Genomic DNA, 16,764 nt, shown 5'->3' with positions numbered 1-16,764 from the left:
GTCTGTCTAGATAGTGTCACATTGCTTCGCTTCCCCAAATGAGGAAGATAGGGTTGCCATGTCCCCCGGAATTTAGGGTAGCCCCCAGATTTTGGCTCCTTCACCCAGCTGCTAAACTCCACCCAGATTTACATGGATTTCAAATGTGCTGCCAGGATTTTACTCTGGATCCAATCACATGGGAGGGCAAAGTATACAAATCTGTCAAATAAACATGATTTGCATAATGTGCAAATTAGGCCACCCAGATTTGGGAAGCTTGAATATGGCAACCCTAGAGGAAGAGGATTCTCTTTCAAACAGTACAAATGTATCATCAATATTGGGTTTTTTAAAAATTTCTTAACATTAATGTATCTAGCCTTCATAGCATAGATTGATTTAAGATACCATGCAAATAGCGTTCCCTCTAACAGTGATTCCCAGATGTTGTTGACTACAATTCACAGAATCCCCAGCTGCAATGGCTTTTGCTTGGGGATTATGGGAGTTGTAGTCAACAACATCTGAGAATTCCTGTTAGAGGAAACAATGCATGCAAGTACTAAAAGTGTCAAGCTAACTAGCAGGCAACATGGATTGCAGAAGGGCTCGTGTTCAACCCCTGGCATTTCTAATTACAAAGATCTTAGCATCTTTTGGAAAAGATCTCCAATCAAGACCTAGGAGAGCTGCTGACAGTCAGAGATACAGTCCTGAGCTGGCCAGACAAGCAGCCTATTTTTGCTGGACAATCTCTTTATCAAACAAGCAAAAGATTTACCTATATCCTTTAACGGTTCTACCACTTCCCACTTTGGCTCTGACCGGAAGAACATTGAAACGTGCTGTAAGGCAATTTCTGCAGAGAGATGTTTTGGAAGATAGTTAGTTATACATTTATTAATAAATGCTAGACACAATTCACATTGTAAGACGATGTTAAAAGATATTCAATAACTTTCTTTATTGTGGTCAGCAACCAGTCTTTGAAACATAAATCTTAAATGACATTAAAAGACGTTTTTCTCCAATCTAGTCAAACACAGAATATGAGGAAAGGTGTATATACTTCTTTAAGTTCAGAGCAATTTGTGTCACTAAAATAAAGTGGATTTTGTACTTAGGTCTACAGAGTACCCCACAAAAGTGATGTATAGATTAATGTGAGGGCAAATACAACATGGGCTGTAGCACACTAGAAGATAAGAAGATATGTTGCTTGGGAAAGGCAAGTAGCTTTTCTCTCACACTGCAAGCAGGAGCAGCCATCCTTGTCTACACCAGGGATTCTCAACACTGGGTCCCCAGATGTTTTTGGACTTCAGCTCCCATAACCCCCAACCAAAGGCCACTGGGGCTGGGAATTATGGGAGTTGAAGTCCAATAACATCTGGGGACCCAGTGTTGAGAATCCCTGGTCTACACAGCTCCATGTTTGCAGTGGTGAGAAAGAGTCCACTACAGGTTGAAGCACACATGCACCTGTACAGTGCAGGGATGAGACAGTCTGAAACTGTAATCTAAATTAAGAGCCAGCAAGGAGGACTGTAACCTCCTTAAAAGTTTGCTAACTTCCAAGCAAGTTTAAATTGCTTAAAGGACAGATCTTCTCTGTCCTTTATGTGGAAGAGTCTCTGTACCTTCTAAAAGCTCCTTTTAAGATGCATTTTTTAAAAACTGACTCTGTGCCTAGATTACAATTTTGTTCTATGAAAACAAATGCTCTGTGAATAAACACTGAAGGTTACATCACAGCAGGCAGCAGAGAGAAACCAGGAAATTCAAAAACTTAGCAGCAACATTCCATTCTCACATTACCCCACTGCGTTCAGGTGTTTCATCTCCAAGGATGAAAGCTGTGCACAGCAGGAAATAGGGCCTTGAACTGTGAAATGTTTAAGCGCAACAGCCTAACAAGGACACAGCAGTTGCTGTAAAATAGATTTCCATGAGCTGGTGAGTCTAATACAGAACTGACAACTTTTCAGCTTATCAGTTTAGGCTGCAAATGTGTAGAAGTTGATATGCATGGTTTGGGTAAAAGGATCTTGTAATTGTCAACTTTGGCTTGAGACAAAATGGAGGAGCCAATATCAAGCTCTTAGGTTGTGAAAAATCATACAAAATGGCTCTTGTCTTGCTTGGTATCCTTAATGCTAAGTCTCACCAGAACAGTTTCTGTCAGTTGCACCTGGTTACACAAGAATCTGTAACAACCTACTCAGAGTACATTGGGCCACAAAAAGGAAACATCTGTGAGTAAGCATGTGTTGAGTGAAATTAGACAGTCTGCAGCAGTAATGGGCTAAAGAGACGGCGCTGAGGGCGGAGTGATAAGGGTAAGAAGATGCTCTCCTGGAAGTGAGTGAAAAGTGATGGTGAAGAAGGTTCCACCCTATCAGGGAGAGGCTGTCTATCAAATGACCACCTTTGGGTGAAGGCCAGGAAGAGGCCCTACCCACAGTTCAGCTATAAAAGTGACCCAGCCCAAGACCAAGTTGGAGAAGTGACCATCTGGAACTGGGGGCGTGTATTACAGTTGCTTCTCTGCCCCATGATGCCTAGTGCCTGCTGACTTTGGACCTGGCCAATACAAGTTAGTTAGTGAATGAGTGAGTATATGAATGCGAGAATGACGGAGCTTATGCACTATTATTTCTAAAATTTATTAATCTTTGTATCTGAGTTGCTTTCACTGCTGCTTTTTAATAAAAGTGACATGAATAATGTTCAACCTAACTCAACATACTCGTAAGGAACTGCTTAGGAAGAAAACATTGCTGCAGTGCAGGCAGTTCTTATACCCCACTTGCAATCACCATTACACTTTAGTGCCAGCTAAGTCGCTTGTCCTGGTGCTCTCCCCCACTCTACAAACACATTAGCTGCATTCATTAGTGCTCTGGAAAGTGTAATAAAGAGTAAGGAGTAGGGGTGTACAATTCGATTCACCCATAAAAAGATTTGGGTCAAATTGGGGGCAATTTGATTATTCTACACCAAATCAAATCACACTAAAAACAGAGGGCCAAAATTGGGGTAGAATAGAATCACCCACATTTCAACCCAAATCTATTTGGGTGCCATTTGGGGGCCCATTTTGCTGGGGAAATGGGCCTCAAAAATGGGACCTTTCCAGCGAAAGCTGATCTACCAATTGGAATCAGTGTGTAGACCTCTCCTCCAAGGTGGGATGATGTACTAAGTCCAGAGCAGAGGGCCGGTCTACCCGCTGATCACAATTGGTAGACCAGCTCGCCTAGTTTTCTGGGGAGATCTGGTCTACCAATTGGGATCGGCGAGAAGACCAACCTCCTGCTCTGGACTCTTTGCATCAGCCCACCTTGGAGGGCTGATCTACCCATTAAACCAGCTCTCTTCAGAAAGAAGCACCATTTCCGAAACGGGTCTCAAAATGGCACCCAAATCAATTCAGGTTGAATTGGGGGTGATTCAAATCGAATTATTATCATCATCATCATCATCATCATCATCAAGGCAATGGCCAAGCCAGCTGCTTTCAACAAATCAATTAGGGGGTCTGTGATTCAATCTCAAATGGAATTGCAGATAATGATTTGTGTACACTGCCAGTAAGGAGCAAACTGGTCTGGTTTCTTTAATTTCATTCTGCAGTGGAGCAGTTATTTAAACATTTGCCTGAGCCACATAACAAATGCTGTACTGAAAACTACGACTGTGGTAATTACTAAAGGTTAACGTGAGAGGCAGTCTCAGTTGACGACACTGTGCATAGGACTATTTCCTCCCTGAGTGACCTCTGGGCAAAAAATGACTCCTTTCAAGGGAACTGTAGATTTGGTTCTCAGAGGGCTTTCCTTTTCAGTCAAAGGCACTATGTATTTACCTTTGGTAGTGACATTCCAAAGCACTGATTCTCCAGCTACCAGACTGAAATCTGACATGGGCCTTGAATCACTTCACATAGTTCTCAAAACAACATATTTTATATTTATTATTGTTTATCTTAATATTACTAATATTTATATTACTATTTATATTATATTACTAATTAATATAAGATCAGGTCTGTAGTCTGGGAGTGCTCCTGGATCCCAAACTCTCCCTGGTTTCTCAGGTTGAAGCAGTGGCCAGGAGTACTCGCTATCACCTTCAGCTGATATGCTAGATACGTCCATTTCTGGAGACAAATGACCGTAAAACAGTGGTACATATGCTGGTAACCTCTAGGCTTGACTACTATAATGCACTCTATGTGGGGCTGCCTTTGTACGTAGTTCAGAAACTACAATTGGTACAGAATGCAGCAGCCAGATTGGTCTCTGGGTTTACCCGAAGGGACCATCTTCTTCTTTATATATATTTCTCTTAGGCATACCCGTCGCTAATCCCATGCATGGCAGCTCTTACGAGAGTTTGAGCAGCTGCCAGATAGCGACGGGGACGAGCAGGAAGGGAAAACAAAATGGCTGGCCAGCGGAGAAACAAAATGGTGGTAAATGGAGCCAGCAGCTGGCCGGCCAGCAGGGAAAGAGGGCGGGTGGCCGGCTGGGTAGAAAACTGAGGCAAGAGCAGGAGGAAGTAGTGGCTGGCCGGCATGGGAAGCGCCGGGGAGGGGAAACGGTGGCGGAGGCTGGCTGGAGGGTGGGGGGAAGCGGAGGTAGAAGAAGACTGACAGTGGCATGGGGGGGGACAGCGGGGGATGGCTGCGGTGGCGAACTAGAGGTGCAGATGCTCTGCACCCAATTCAGCTAGTATAACACCAATTCTAAAGAACTGCCCCTGGCTGCCAATATGTTTCCAAACTAAATACAAAGTACTGGTTATTACCAATAAAGCCCTCAACGGTTTGGGTCCAAGGTACTTAAGAGAGCACCTTCTCTGTTGTGCACCCTGTCGCCTATTAAGATTATCTGGAGAGGCCCGGTTACAGTTGCTACCAACTCATTTGGTGGCAACTCTGGACCGGCACTTCTCTGTGACTGCCCTGGGGGGGTTGGAATGCGCTCCCTGCTGAAATTAAGAGCATCTCCTTCTGTTTGTTTTTAGGAGGACCCTGAAGATGTACCTGTTTCCCCAGGCTTTCAATTGAAATTTTAATGTGTTTATATTAGATATTTGTATCCATTTTATGAAAGTTAACTGTTTTGTATTGTTTTTATAATATGTCTTAACTTTTACACTGCCTAGAGATTTCTATATCAGACGGTATAGAAATTCAATGAATAAATAATAATAATTACAGAACGAATTAATAGGGATGTGCAAAACGTTTCAGTGTTGAAACAGTCTGACTCGAAACAGACTGTTTTGAGTATTTCAAGTTAGAAACAAAATGTCTTTTGAATAAGGGCCTGTTTCAAGCTGGAACAAAACAATCCTGTTTCGAGCACCATTTTGGAAGCCTGTTTTTCCCTTGCTGATTGATTTTCTGGCACTGGCTTCTGATTGGCTTGTGATCTGCTTGCTTCTTGTTTGGCTTGTTGTCATACAAATTAAGTGTTGTCATGGGCAACTGTGCCCCCATTGGCTGGGGTGGGAGGGGGGAACACAAAAGGAGGGAATTTCAAAATGTATGCAAAGAGACTGGGAGGCAGAGAGAGGGCTTAGAGCTATAACCAGGGTGGATTTGATTTAAATCAAATCCGATTTTTTTGATTTAAATCGGATTTTTTTTATTTTTATCCACCCTGCTAGTGATTTAAATCAAATCCACCCTGGCTATAACTATCTGGTTTTGCTGGATCTCAGATTGACAAAGGCAGAACTTGGGTGCCTTCCTTCCTTGAGTTATGGTTTGTTTTGTTTGTCAGATAGTGTTGTGGAGAGAAATGCACAGTGACAGGTGTGTGTGTAATTTTTTTTGTGATTTTTGTGATGAGCTCCACGTCTGGTCTTGAGACTAACTTGTGCCTCACTCACTGCTCTGGTCTGCTCTGCATCTTTTTTTGGTCATTTTAGGACTGTGTTAGAAACGTGTGTTCTGTGTTGGGAGGGACAGAATTCCTTTTACTGTGTGCTTCTGCAGTGTTTTTCAAGGCAGGGTTTACAAAATGCCTTGCAAATGCAAAGCAAAATTTGTGTGTGTACTCTGAGAGTGCAGCTTGTTCCAGCCATAGGGAACAATGGGGAAAGACCCCATTGTTCCCCATGGGTAGGATCTTATAGGGGTTGCGGGGGGGTTAAAATCATCCACTTGCCTATTTCTTCTGTAGGTTGGGTGCTAAGTAGCATCTATCATGCCCTACCATCCAACCCACCTTGGTGTCCCTTTGGTGACCCATGGGGAACAATGGGGTGCTTTGAGTATCCTCATTGTTCCCTATGGCAGAACCACTTGAAACATTTAGAATTTGTTTCATCAAAACAACCAGTTCAACCACTGCTGTGACAAAATATTTCGGCCATATGTGTTTTGTTTTGAGCTTGAAACAAATCCGTTTCGTGCATATCCCTACTAATTAGCTACGAAACTATCAGTACAAAAGGCCACAAATGCTGCTGGGTTTTCTTCTTGATGGTTCTACATCCACTGCCTCTCTCAATGTTGGTTTCTCTCTTGTTTTTACATTTTCTTCTCTGCTTTTTCTACCTTTTATGATGCAATCAGCTGCTTTGATGCAATGGAACAAAGACCTGCGACTCTTGCAAGTGATTCAACTCCCTGGTCCTAAGCTTCAAGGACCTCTGGGACATCATAGGAAGCTTCCTTATACCGAGTCAGACAACTGACCCACCTAGCTCAGTCTTGTCTACACAGACCAGCAGCAGCTTCTCTAAGGTTCCTGGCAGGAGTCTCTCTTAGCCCTATCTTGGAGATCCCAGGGAGGGAACTTGGAATCTTCTGCACACAAGCATGCAGGAGCTCTTCCTAGAGCGGCCCCATCCCCCAAGGGGAACATCTTACAGGGTTCACACATGTAGTATCCAATTCAAATGTAAACCAGGGCATACCCTGTTTAGCAAAGGGGACAACTCATGCTTGCTACTACATGCAGGACCCATATGTCACAGTTCCTCTGGCTGCCACTGGCATATTCTGCTGCCGTTAATAACCTTGTAATCCTTGGGCCAAATAGCCAGTTGCTCCAAGAAAAAAGTGAAATGTTTGCTTCATGGGCAACAGTGTGCTGAATCATGTTAATACTATGCACATTGATCACTATCTTGTAGGTACATATCTTAGAATCATTCACGGGGGGTGAGGCAGGGACTGTTGCTGCTTATGGAGGTAGAATACTGAAAGTTGCAGTTTAAAAAGTCAACTACTTAAATATAAGGATCTTGTTTTGATACAATTCTACAGAAAGTAACATTGCCAGGCTGTCACATGTACCACTTTTAAATTACTACTTCTCCACACTCAAAAGAAGTTGAGAGCCTTGGCTCCAAACACCTCTGGCCAATAGGCAGCCTTTAGATCAAATCCTCTCTTGTGCACTGAAAATTATACAGCTGTAATCCTTCACTCACTTTGGCCCATTTAAGTCCAACTTCTTTAAAAAATGAATTTCACAGTGTTTATAACCGGGAGCTGGACTGCAGATTATGAAAACCATTTCACCCTCTGTTACTGTATATCCTCTGTTCACAAATAATTCAGAGATATCAATTGGAAGGAAGCCATCTGTCTCAAATCCCCTTCCTCCCTTTATGATACAGAAGTGCCTCATCATCAGTCATTGTGGGAATGTGGACACATAGCAGAATGCTCCTCAGGGCTGAAGTTGCCTTGTCCTTACACTTACATACACACACCCCACATCCAACCATCTGCTTTATCTTCAGAGACAAATCCTTCGAGAAAGAAATTTCAAAATCATTTACTCACCAGTGTAGTTTACAGAGTAGCTGTTTGGATCCAAAAATTTCTTTACCAGTTCACAGGTGGACAGTATGTGATTGGAAGTAATTACATTGAGATAGTTCTGGAGTCCTTTCTGTCTTTCAGCTATAAATTCACGATCCATATTTCCAATCAACTTTTTGGGAGGAAGAGGTAGACTAAGAGCAGAAATCTTTGAAAACAAAAGTAAAATAGAAGAGGTCAAATGCAAACTAATGAGCTTCAAAATTTCAGTCAAAACAGCAGATATTGAAAGGTTACTTACATTTGAGTATAAACGAGAAAAGAAAAACCTATATTTAACCTAAGCCGAGAATGCATCCCACAATATCGAGATTAATTATTTCTAACACATATAAAGCACCACTCTTTATACCACAATCGGTGCGCTTATTAAATTGTTAGAGTAAAGTTTCACTCTTCTGATGAAAGTTGGTCATAAGGAGTAGCAATCCAGACAGCATTAACTAAATGGGCAAACATATAGGTTAATACCTTTGATAGACTGAGTTAGAACAACAGAGCAGATATTTTGAAATGTATACTTGTTTATATGTAGCCTGTAACAATAGTTGGTCACAAACAAGCAACAGTAATGAAAATGGGAATATCAAGATGTGTAAGTCTACGCAACATGCAGACAAAACATTTGCGCAATAGTATTGAAACCACCAAATAAATATAACAGTTAAACATGTGAAGACCACAGGCAAGAGCTGAGGGCATGCCCTCTCTCTTGCTGCACCCCTGCAACTGGTATTTAGAGGCATCTTGCCTCTGAAGCTGGAGTTGGCCTATAGCCACCAGACTAGAAGCCATTGATAGAACTATCCTCCATGAATTTGTTTAAGCCCCTTTTAAAGCCATCCTAGCTAGTGGCCATTGACACATCCTATGGCAGAGAATTCCATAGATTAATTATACACTGTGTGGGGGAAATACTTCCGTTTGTTGGTCCTAAATTTCCTCGCCTTCAATTTCATGGGATGACCCCTGGTTCTAGTGTTGTGAGGAAGGGAGAACAATTCTTCTCTCCCCACTCTCTCTACCTCTATCATGTCTCCCCGTAGTCACCTCTTTTCCAAACTAAAAAGCCAAAAATGCTGCAACCTTGCCTAGTAAAGTAGTAATCCAGGCCCCTGATCACCTTGGTTGCCCCTCTTCTGCACCTTTTCCAGTTCTACAATATCTTTCTTAGGATACGATAACCAGAACTGTACACAATACTCCAAATGTGGCCACACCATAGATTGCGCTGTGTGAAAAAGTACTTCCTTTTGTCGATCCTAAATTTCCCAGCCTTCAGTTTCATTGGATGAACCCTGGTTTTAGTGATGTGAAAAGAGGGAGAAAAATTTCTCTGTCCATTCTCTCTACACTATGCATAATTTTATACAACTCGATCATGTCCCCCCGTAGTCACCACTTTTCCAATCTAAAGAGCCCCAGATACTGTAGCCTTGCCTCAGGAGGGTGCTCCAGGCCCCGATCACCTTGGATGTTCTCTTCTGCACTTTTTCCAGTTCTACAATATCCTTCTTAAGATACGGTGACTAGAACTGTATGCAATACTCAAAATGTGGCCACACCATAGATTTGTATGAGGGTGTTATAATATTAGCATTTTTATTTACAACCCCTTTCCTAATGATCCCTAGCATGGAACAGGCCTTTTTCACAACTGCCATGCATTGAGTTGACATTTCAATGAGCTGTCCACCATGACCCCAAGATCTCTCTCCTGTTCAGTCACTGACAGCTTAGACGCAATCAACATATATGTAAAGTTGGGGTTTTTTTGCCCCAATATGCATCACTTTACACTTGCTAACAATGAACCGCATTTACCATTTTGTTGCCCACTCATCCAGTTTGGAGAGATCCTTTTGGAACTCCTCACAATCTTTTGTGGATTTCACTACCCTAAATAGTTTAGCGTCATCTGCAAATTTGGCTACCTGTTGGCACTCTCAAAGAACTCCAAAAGGTTAGTGAGGCAAGACTTGCCCTTGCAGAAGCCACACTGGTTCTCCTTCAGCAAGGCCTATTCTTCTATAAGGTTAACAATTTTGTCCCTAAGAATGCTTTCCATCAATTTACCTGGCACCGAAGTTAAGCTAACTAGCCTGTAATTTCCCAGCTCGCTTTTTGAAAATGGGAGTTACATTAGCTACTTTCCAGTCCTCTAGTACAGAGCCTGATCATAGGGACAAGTTACATATTTTTGCTAGGAAATCAGCAATTTCACATTTGAGTTCCTTCAGAACTCTTGGGTGGATGCCATTTGGCCCTGGCAATTTGTTAATTTTTAGTTTCTCAATACAGTTAAGAACATTTTTCCTTGTCACCTCAAATTGGCCCAGTTCTTCAGTCCCAGGTCTGAGAACCTCTGTTCTGGAGTGGGTATATGCTCAGTATCCTCCTTTGCAAAGACAGATGCAAATACCTAACTTGGCTTCTCTGAAATCTCCTTAATAATCCCTTTCATACCCTCATCATCTAAGGGTCCAAACATCTCCCTGGCAGGTTTTCTGCTTCTGATATATTTAAAGAAGTTTTTTGTTTATCCCCTTAACAGTTCTAGCTATATGGTCCTCAAACTCATTTCACATCCCTTATTGTCTCCTTGCATTTCTTTTGCCAGGGTATGATGTCATTCACACAATCAAAAACTGTGTTCTACCCAGGATTGGGAACTGTGTGTGCTCCCAATTTTGGGTTGTGTATAAGCAAGTGAAGAGGAAAACCTGGGAAGAAGTGACTGTGTGGAAGCAAGGTAGGGGGGAAAGCTACCAGGTTTTCCTCCTACCTTGCTTCCACACAACCAAAAATTGGGAGCACAAACAGCTCCCAAACCGGGATAGAACACAGTTTTTGATTGTCTGAATAACCTCTTTCTGTTCTTTTCTGTTCTCTTCATTTGGGCAGGACTATGAGCTTCTATTATTGTAGCTTTGAGTAAGTTCCATGCTTTCCAGAGCGATTTGACCCTCCTGACCTCCCCTTTCAGCTTCCTTTTTACCAGTCCTCTCATTTTCAAGAAGCTTCCTCTTCTGAATTGGATCACGCTATGGTCATTGTTCCCCAATGGTTCTACAACTCTGACATCTCGAACCAGGTCCTGGACACCACTCAGGATTAAGTCCAAGTCACCTTTTCTCTGGTTGATTCCGCAACCACCCGTTCTAAGGCACAGTCATTTAGCATGTCTAGAAATTTGGCCTGTCGATACCTGAATGTGCATTTGCCCAATATATGTGAAGGAAATTGAAGTCACCCATTATTACAGCTCTGACTCTTTTTGACACCTCTCTGATTTGCTTCTCCAACTTCAGGTCACTCTCAGCATTTTGATCTGGAGGGTTATAGCATGTCCCTAGTAACACATTTCCTTCCAGTCCTCGTATTGTCACCCATAATGATTCTGTGGAGGACTCTGGTCCTAGGTTTTCTAGATTGTTGGATTCTATCCCTTCTTTAATATACAATTCTACTCCACCCACAATCCATCCCTCCCTTCCAGTTTACACATGGGTCACAAACCCATCTCTCTATGCCCCTAATGATCAAATCACACACTACTAGGAGGCCCCCAACCCCGAGAGGAGTATCCTCAGTGTGAGAGGACATGGGCTCATCACCAAGAAATGGATCCCTTCCAAGGGAGCATTGCCCTCCTCCTCAAACACGTCTTCCTTCTCTGAGACCTTCATTCTCCCACAGATAGTCATACATGCAACACTCTGTGTAATACACTGGGAGAAGCACCCAAAACTAGATCCTTAGGTTCCTTAGTGGATACATTCCTAGATTCCTTGGCAGATAAAAGCAACACCCCATCACAAAACAGCTTTTGAAAAAGCCATATTCAAAAGTTATGTCATCCTTGGATGGCAACATGGGAAGGAGACAAATGAAAGCCACCAGCTAGTCAAGCATCCCTCGTGCCAATACCCTCATTGACCACATACCCTGGACCTCCACATATTTGGTACTTGTTTGATGCTGCCCCGTGCCAAACATGTGAGGCTGCCTTTGAATGTGCTCCAGAAACCACAGCAGCCAGGTCAGTCTCCAGGTCATCTCAAAGAAATCATATTATTTATTTATTTAGAGAGAGACCCCTATGTTAAAAGAATCACACTGACTACCAATATGTTTCCAGGCAAAATACAAAGTGTTGATTATAACCTATAAAGCCCTAAACAGCTTAGGCCCAGGGTATTTAAGAAAGCACCTTCTCCATTATGAGCCCTGCTGCCTACTGAGATTATCTAAGGAGATCTGTCTGCAGTTGCCACCATGTGTCACAGATCCTACTGAGGTGAGGAGAGCTGGTCTTGTGGTAGCAAGCATGACTTGTCCCCTTAGCTAAGCAGAGTCTGCCCTGGTTGCATATGAATGGGAGACTTGATGTGTGAGCACTGCAAGATATTCCCCTCAGGGGATGGATCCGCTCTGGGAAGCACAGAAGGTTCCAAGTTCCCTCCCTGGCTTCTCCAAGATAGGGCTGAGAGAGACTGCTGCCTGCAACCTTGGAGAAGCCGCTACCAATCTGTGTAGACAATACTGAGCTAGATGGACCTCTGGTCTGACTCAGTATATGGCAACTTCCTATATGCTGTGCTGCCACATGTTACGGCCCAGTCTCAACCAGACCTGCAATCCTAAGCTTCACCACACGCTCCTCTTTATCCCCCTCATGTACTGTTGTCAACAGACAGCATAACTTCTAACCTTTATTACATAAAACTAATTCCCCAGTAATCAATCTATTGATTGATTGATTTGATTTGATTTGATTTTTATAACGCCCTTCCGAGCTGGCTCAGGGCAGTTTATAATAAAAAAAACAGAAAATTTATTATTATTTCTTGTTTACACAGTCAGACGGGTATTATTGACTGGTTTGTTTTATCCAGACATCGAGTCCTTCCCAAGGACCTGGGATGGCTGAATTTTATTGTCAATTGTTATAGATATCGTCGCAGAATATAGGCTGTTCCCAGTAAAGCTGCTTTTTGTAATTGGCTGATGGTGATTTCTGTGACCCCTATGGTGTTGAGGTGCTCTTCAAGGTCTTTTGGAACTGCACCCAGGGCGCCAATGACCACTGGGACTATTTTGGTCTTTTTCTGCCACAGCCTTTCAATTTCAAATTGTAGATCTTTGTATTTGGTGATTTTTTCTATTTCTTTTTCTTCTATTCTGCTATCCCCTGGTATTGCTATGTCGTTGTTGTTGTTGTTGTTGTTGTTACATTTTATATCCCGCTCTTCCTCCAAGGAGCCCAGAGCGGTGTACTACATACTTAAGTTCCTCCTCACAACAACCCTGTGAAGTAGGTTAGGCTGAGAGAGAAGTGACTGGCCCGGAGTCACCCAGCTAGTTTCATGGCTGAATGGGGATTTGAACTCGGATCTCCCCGATCCTAGTCCAGCACTCTAACCCTAATTGTGCCATGCCTGAACAAGCTCAACAGAACAAGCTTTGTGGAAACTGAAGGAGCATGGTCACTTTTATTTTTAAAAAAAAAATTCAAAGAAGATACAGAACATCTTGAAATTGCTAATTTGTTGATTGCAGCTAAAATTTCTATTGCAGCACACTGGGGGAAAAACTTGTTTCCCCATGGGGGCCATGAAGAAGAACATAACCTTTTAAAATAATAATATGAAGATGTGTGTTGCAAGTTGTGGATAGTAGCGATAGTATATTCAACTTTCCTTTCCAAGAAATAACGTCTCAACTTTAATTTGTATGTGTACTGATTCTTACATTTTTTCTGTCTTAGAAGTATTATCTATGTTTACATTGGTTTTTACATTGTAAAAAATTTAAAATAAGTGGGACGAGGAAGAATTGTGCAAGTCATTATTCTGCACATTTTGGCTGACACTATGGTGAAAACAGCAGTTTCCTAACTCGAACTGACTTTGAACCTTTTCCCTTTAGTGTGAAGGACATGAATCAAAGATCCATAAGCCTGCAGCAGGAAGTGGTTAGAATGGGATGGACTATGAGTACTTGTTATGCCATTCCAGTGCCACAGAACAGTGGTTTAACTTCATTGCCAGCAGATATGTCAGTACTGATGTTTATGGTGAAGAGGAAGTATCTCAGTTGCTTTTTAAAAACATGTCTTCATTGATGATGCATCCGTGATGCAGATTATTCCAGTTTTTGTATAACACACTTTAGTAGAGTTTGCATGAAGTTGAAGATCTGCTTAGGAACAAAGAATGGGCTTTTTGTCAGGGGGGTGGGGATAGGGACACATAATTTCATCATTTAATTATCCTGAAAAGCATCCTGAACAGCAAATACATTTTTAAAAACCCATATACAAGGATCATCACTCCATACAAGAAAAACAGGAAGGATGCTTCACCGCATTTGTCAGTATAGCCTTTTCCGTCACCCAGAATGATGTTTTTCTAAAGAAACCTTTGCTGAATTCATTCTCTTGTAAACTAACATCCTGCCGCTAAAGTGACTCATATCAGAGTCTAACCCAATACAAATCCAGACACATCCAAATGTAAATATGAATTTACGTTTTAAATGCTTATGTTGTAGTTTCTAAAAAGTTTTCATGCTTTCTCTACTAGCTTTAATTGATTAACTATACACTCCATTCAGGTAAAATCTCTGCCTAGGGGCAATGCCTTCTTTAACAAAAGCAGCAGAAGACAATGGAATAGTTATCCAGGAAAGGCAGAAGGTCATTAATGGAATCTCCTTCCACTAATAACCTCAAAGAGGGCACCCACAAGGGATCAGCCAGTCAAGTTTCCAGTTGCCCTGGAACAACCATATCACTCTAGCCCTGAATCTCACTAGGACAGCAAGTTTCCATTAAGTCAATTTCAAGGGCTTTTAAAAAAAATTCAACTAAGGCATCTGGTGGGCCACTGTGCGAAACAGGATGCTGGACTAGATGGGCCTTGGGCCTGATCCAGCAGGGCTGTTCTTATGTTCTTATATGTGTGAGTCTGTGACTGCTATAGCAGACATGACTGCAGCTCTCACTGTGCATCTCACAGCACTAGCAGATAACAACAGCACAACATGCAGTTAAAAAACATAGTAACCATGGGATAAGGCCTTTTATAGACTGGCAACCGAACCGGTTAAAAAAACGGTCAGTTTTCACAACGGAGGTAAGAAAGAAGCAGGATTCCCCAAGGATCTATTATGGGACGTGTGCTTTTTAAACATTATAAATTATCTGGAGTTAGCATAAGCAGCATATTTGCAGAAAAAACCAAGCTATTCAGAGAAGTGAGAATCAAAAACAAATTGTAAAGAGCTCCAAAAGGCAATCTCCAAACAGAATGAACGGGTAACAACATGAAAAATGTTCAAGACAAAGAACTATTTACTAGCTCAACCCACGCAGAGCATCTGCACGCTAGTACTTGATTGCTCCCCTCACCCCCTGCCACAGCCCCCCTCATCTCAGAGATCTCTCCGCCCTCACCTGAGCCACACTCCTGCTCCTCCTCCTCCATTCCTTTGCTTCCATCCCCCTCACCCCTCCTGGACGTGGCTGCAGCATTGCTGGTGCCTATAGGCCAAGCTGCAGCCCCCTATCCCCAGGGACCTCCCCACCCTCAACCAAGTCCTGCTCCTCCCCACAGGAGCAGCAGAGGTTGACCGGCCTTTCCTTGCTGTCACACTACCATAGCTACTCATTCCCCTCAGGCCGCTGACAGGCTCGGGGCCCTTCCCTCGCCCTTGCTTCTTTCTTTCTTTCCCTCCTTTTTTCTTTCTTTCTTTTTCTCTTTCCCTTCCTGAGTTAACAGATCTTGTTCATCTTGTTTCCTCATCTAATTCACACAGCGACAGCCTCCTTCTCCTGAAGGGGCTCTTTCCTCCCTCATGATCCCCTCTTCACATATGCCTGCCCACTATCATTTTAGATAGATAGATTTCTTTAAAATTATTTTTTATATCTCGCTCTTCCTCCAAGGAGCCCAGAGCAGTGTACTACATACATAAGTTTCTCCTCACAACAGTAGGTTAGGCTGAGAGAGAAGTGACTGGCCCAGGGTTACCCAGCAAGTATCATGGCTGAATGGGGATTTGAACTCGGTTCTCCCTGGTCCTAGTCCAGCACTCTAACCACTACACCACGCTGGCTAGGTAGATAGATTCCTCTCCTCTACCATCAAGAACATCTTCCAACCAATAACAGTTGCATTCCAACTGACCGTAACCATCACAGGCTCCTCCTCCCTATCTGCATATGGAATCCCCACTGCCCAATCAGGTGCTTTTGCTCATGAACTCTCGTGAGAGCTGCCACACACGGGATTAGCCATGGGTACGCCTTAGAGAATTATATATATACACTACCTGATCCAGCACAGAGCACCTGCACCCCTAGTTCTCCCTGTCTCTCCTCCCCATCTTCATTTCCCCCTCCCTTCAGCCCCAATCTGTTCTCTTCCTCCCACCTTCAGATTCAGTCCGATCTCCCCTTCCCAGTCCACTTTCCCTCCCCACCTGCGGCACTTTACTTCCCCGTCCCTGTCACTATCCAGGCAGCTGTTTCTGAACTCTCGCAAGAGCTGGCACACATGGGATTAGTGACGGGTAAGCCTTGGAGAAATATATATGAAGATACTAGCTGGGCCAGGCACAGAACATCTGTGCCTCTAGTTCACCGCTTCCTCCTCCCCACTGCCTCCCACCGCCCACCCGCAGCCACTGCTGTTTTCTTCCTGCCTGGCCTCCGCCGCCTTCATCCGCCCACCCCCGCTGTTTTCTCAGCCAGCTGCTGTCTTCCTCCCCACCAGGCCCCTGGCCCGGCTGCGGCCACCATTTTTTCTTCTCCCACCCATTGCTATCTGGCAGCTGCTCGCGAACTCTCGCGAGAGCTGCCACACATAGGATTAGCGACGGATATGCCTAAGAGAAATTTTTATTTATATATATATATATATATA

General features: G+C 43.1%; 1 protein-coding gene across 15 annotated transcripts in view; it reads right to left on the bottom strand.

Moving 5' to 3' along the window:
* The window catches only part of PXK (PX domain containing serine/threonine kinase like), an 84,282-nt gene that overhangs the window by 47,838 nt on the left and 19,680 nt on the right, over positions 1-16,764 (bottom strand). For 14 of the 15 annotated variants that reach the window (XM_053288246.1, XM_053288250.1, XM_053288253.1 and 11 more), the window contains exons 4-5: positions 7,796-7,982; positions 764-841 (exon numbers count right to left, since the gene is read on the bottom strand). In XM_053288246.1, coding sequence (XP_053144221.1) covers positions 764-841; positions 7,796-7,982 — 265 coding nt within the window. Of the gene's footprint in view, positions 1-763; positions 842-7,795; positions 7,983-15,293; positions 16,251-16,764 lie in introns of those variants that run through there. The other variant, XM_053288242.1, reaches the window with a different exon arrangement.

Source organism: Hemicordylus capensis, chromosome 2, assembly GCF_027244095.1.
Source record: "Hemicordylus capensis ecotype Gifberg chromosome 2, rHemCap1.1.pri, whole genome shotgun sequence".
Taxonomy (NCBI): Eukaryota; Metazoa; Chordata; class Lepidosauria; order Squamata; family Cordylidae; genus Hemicordylus; species Hemicordylus capensis.
This window is presented reverse-complemented; position numbering and strand designations above follow the sequence as displayed.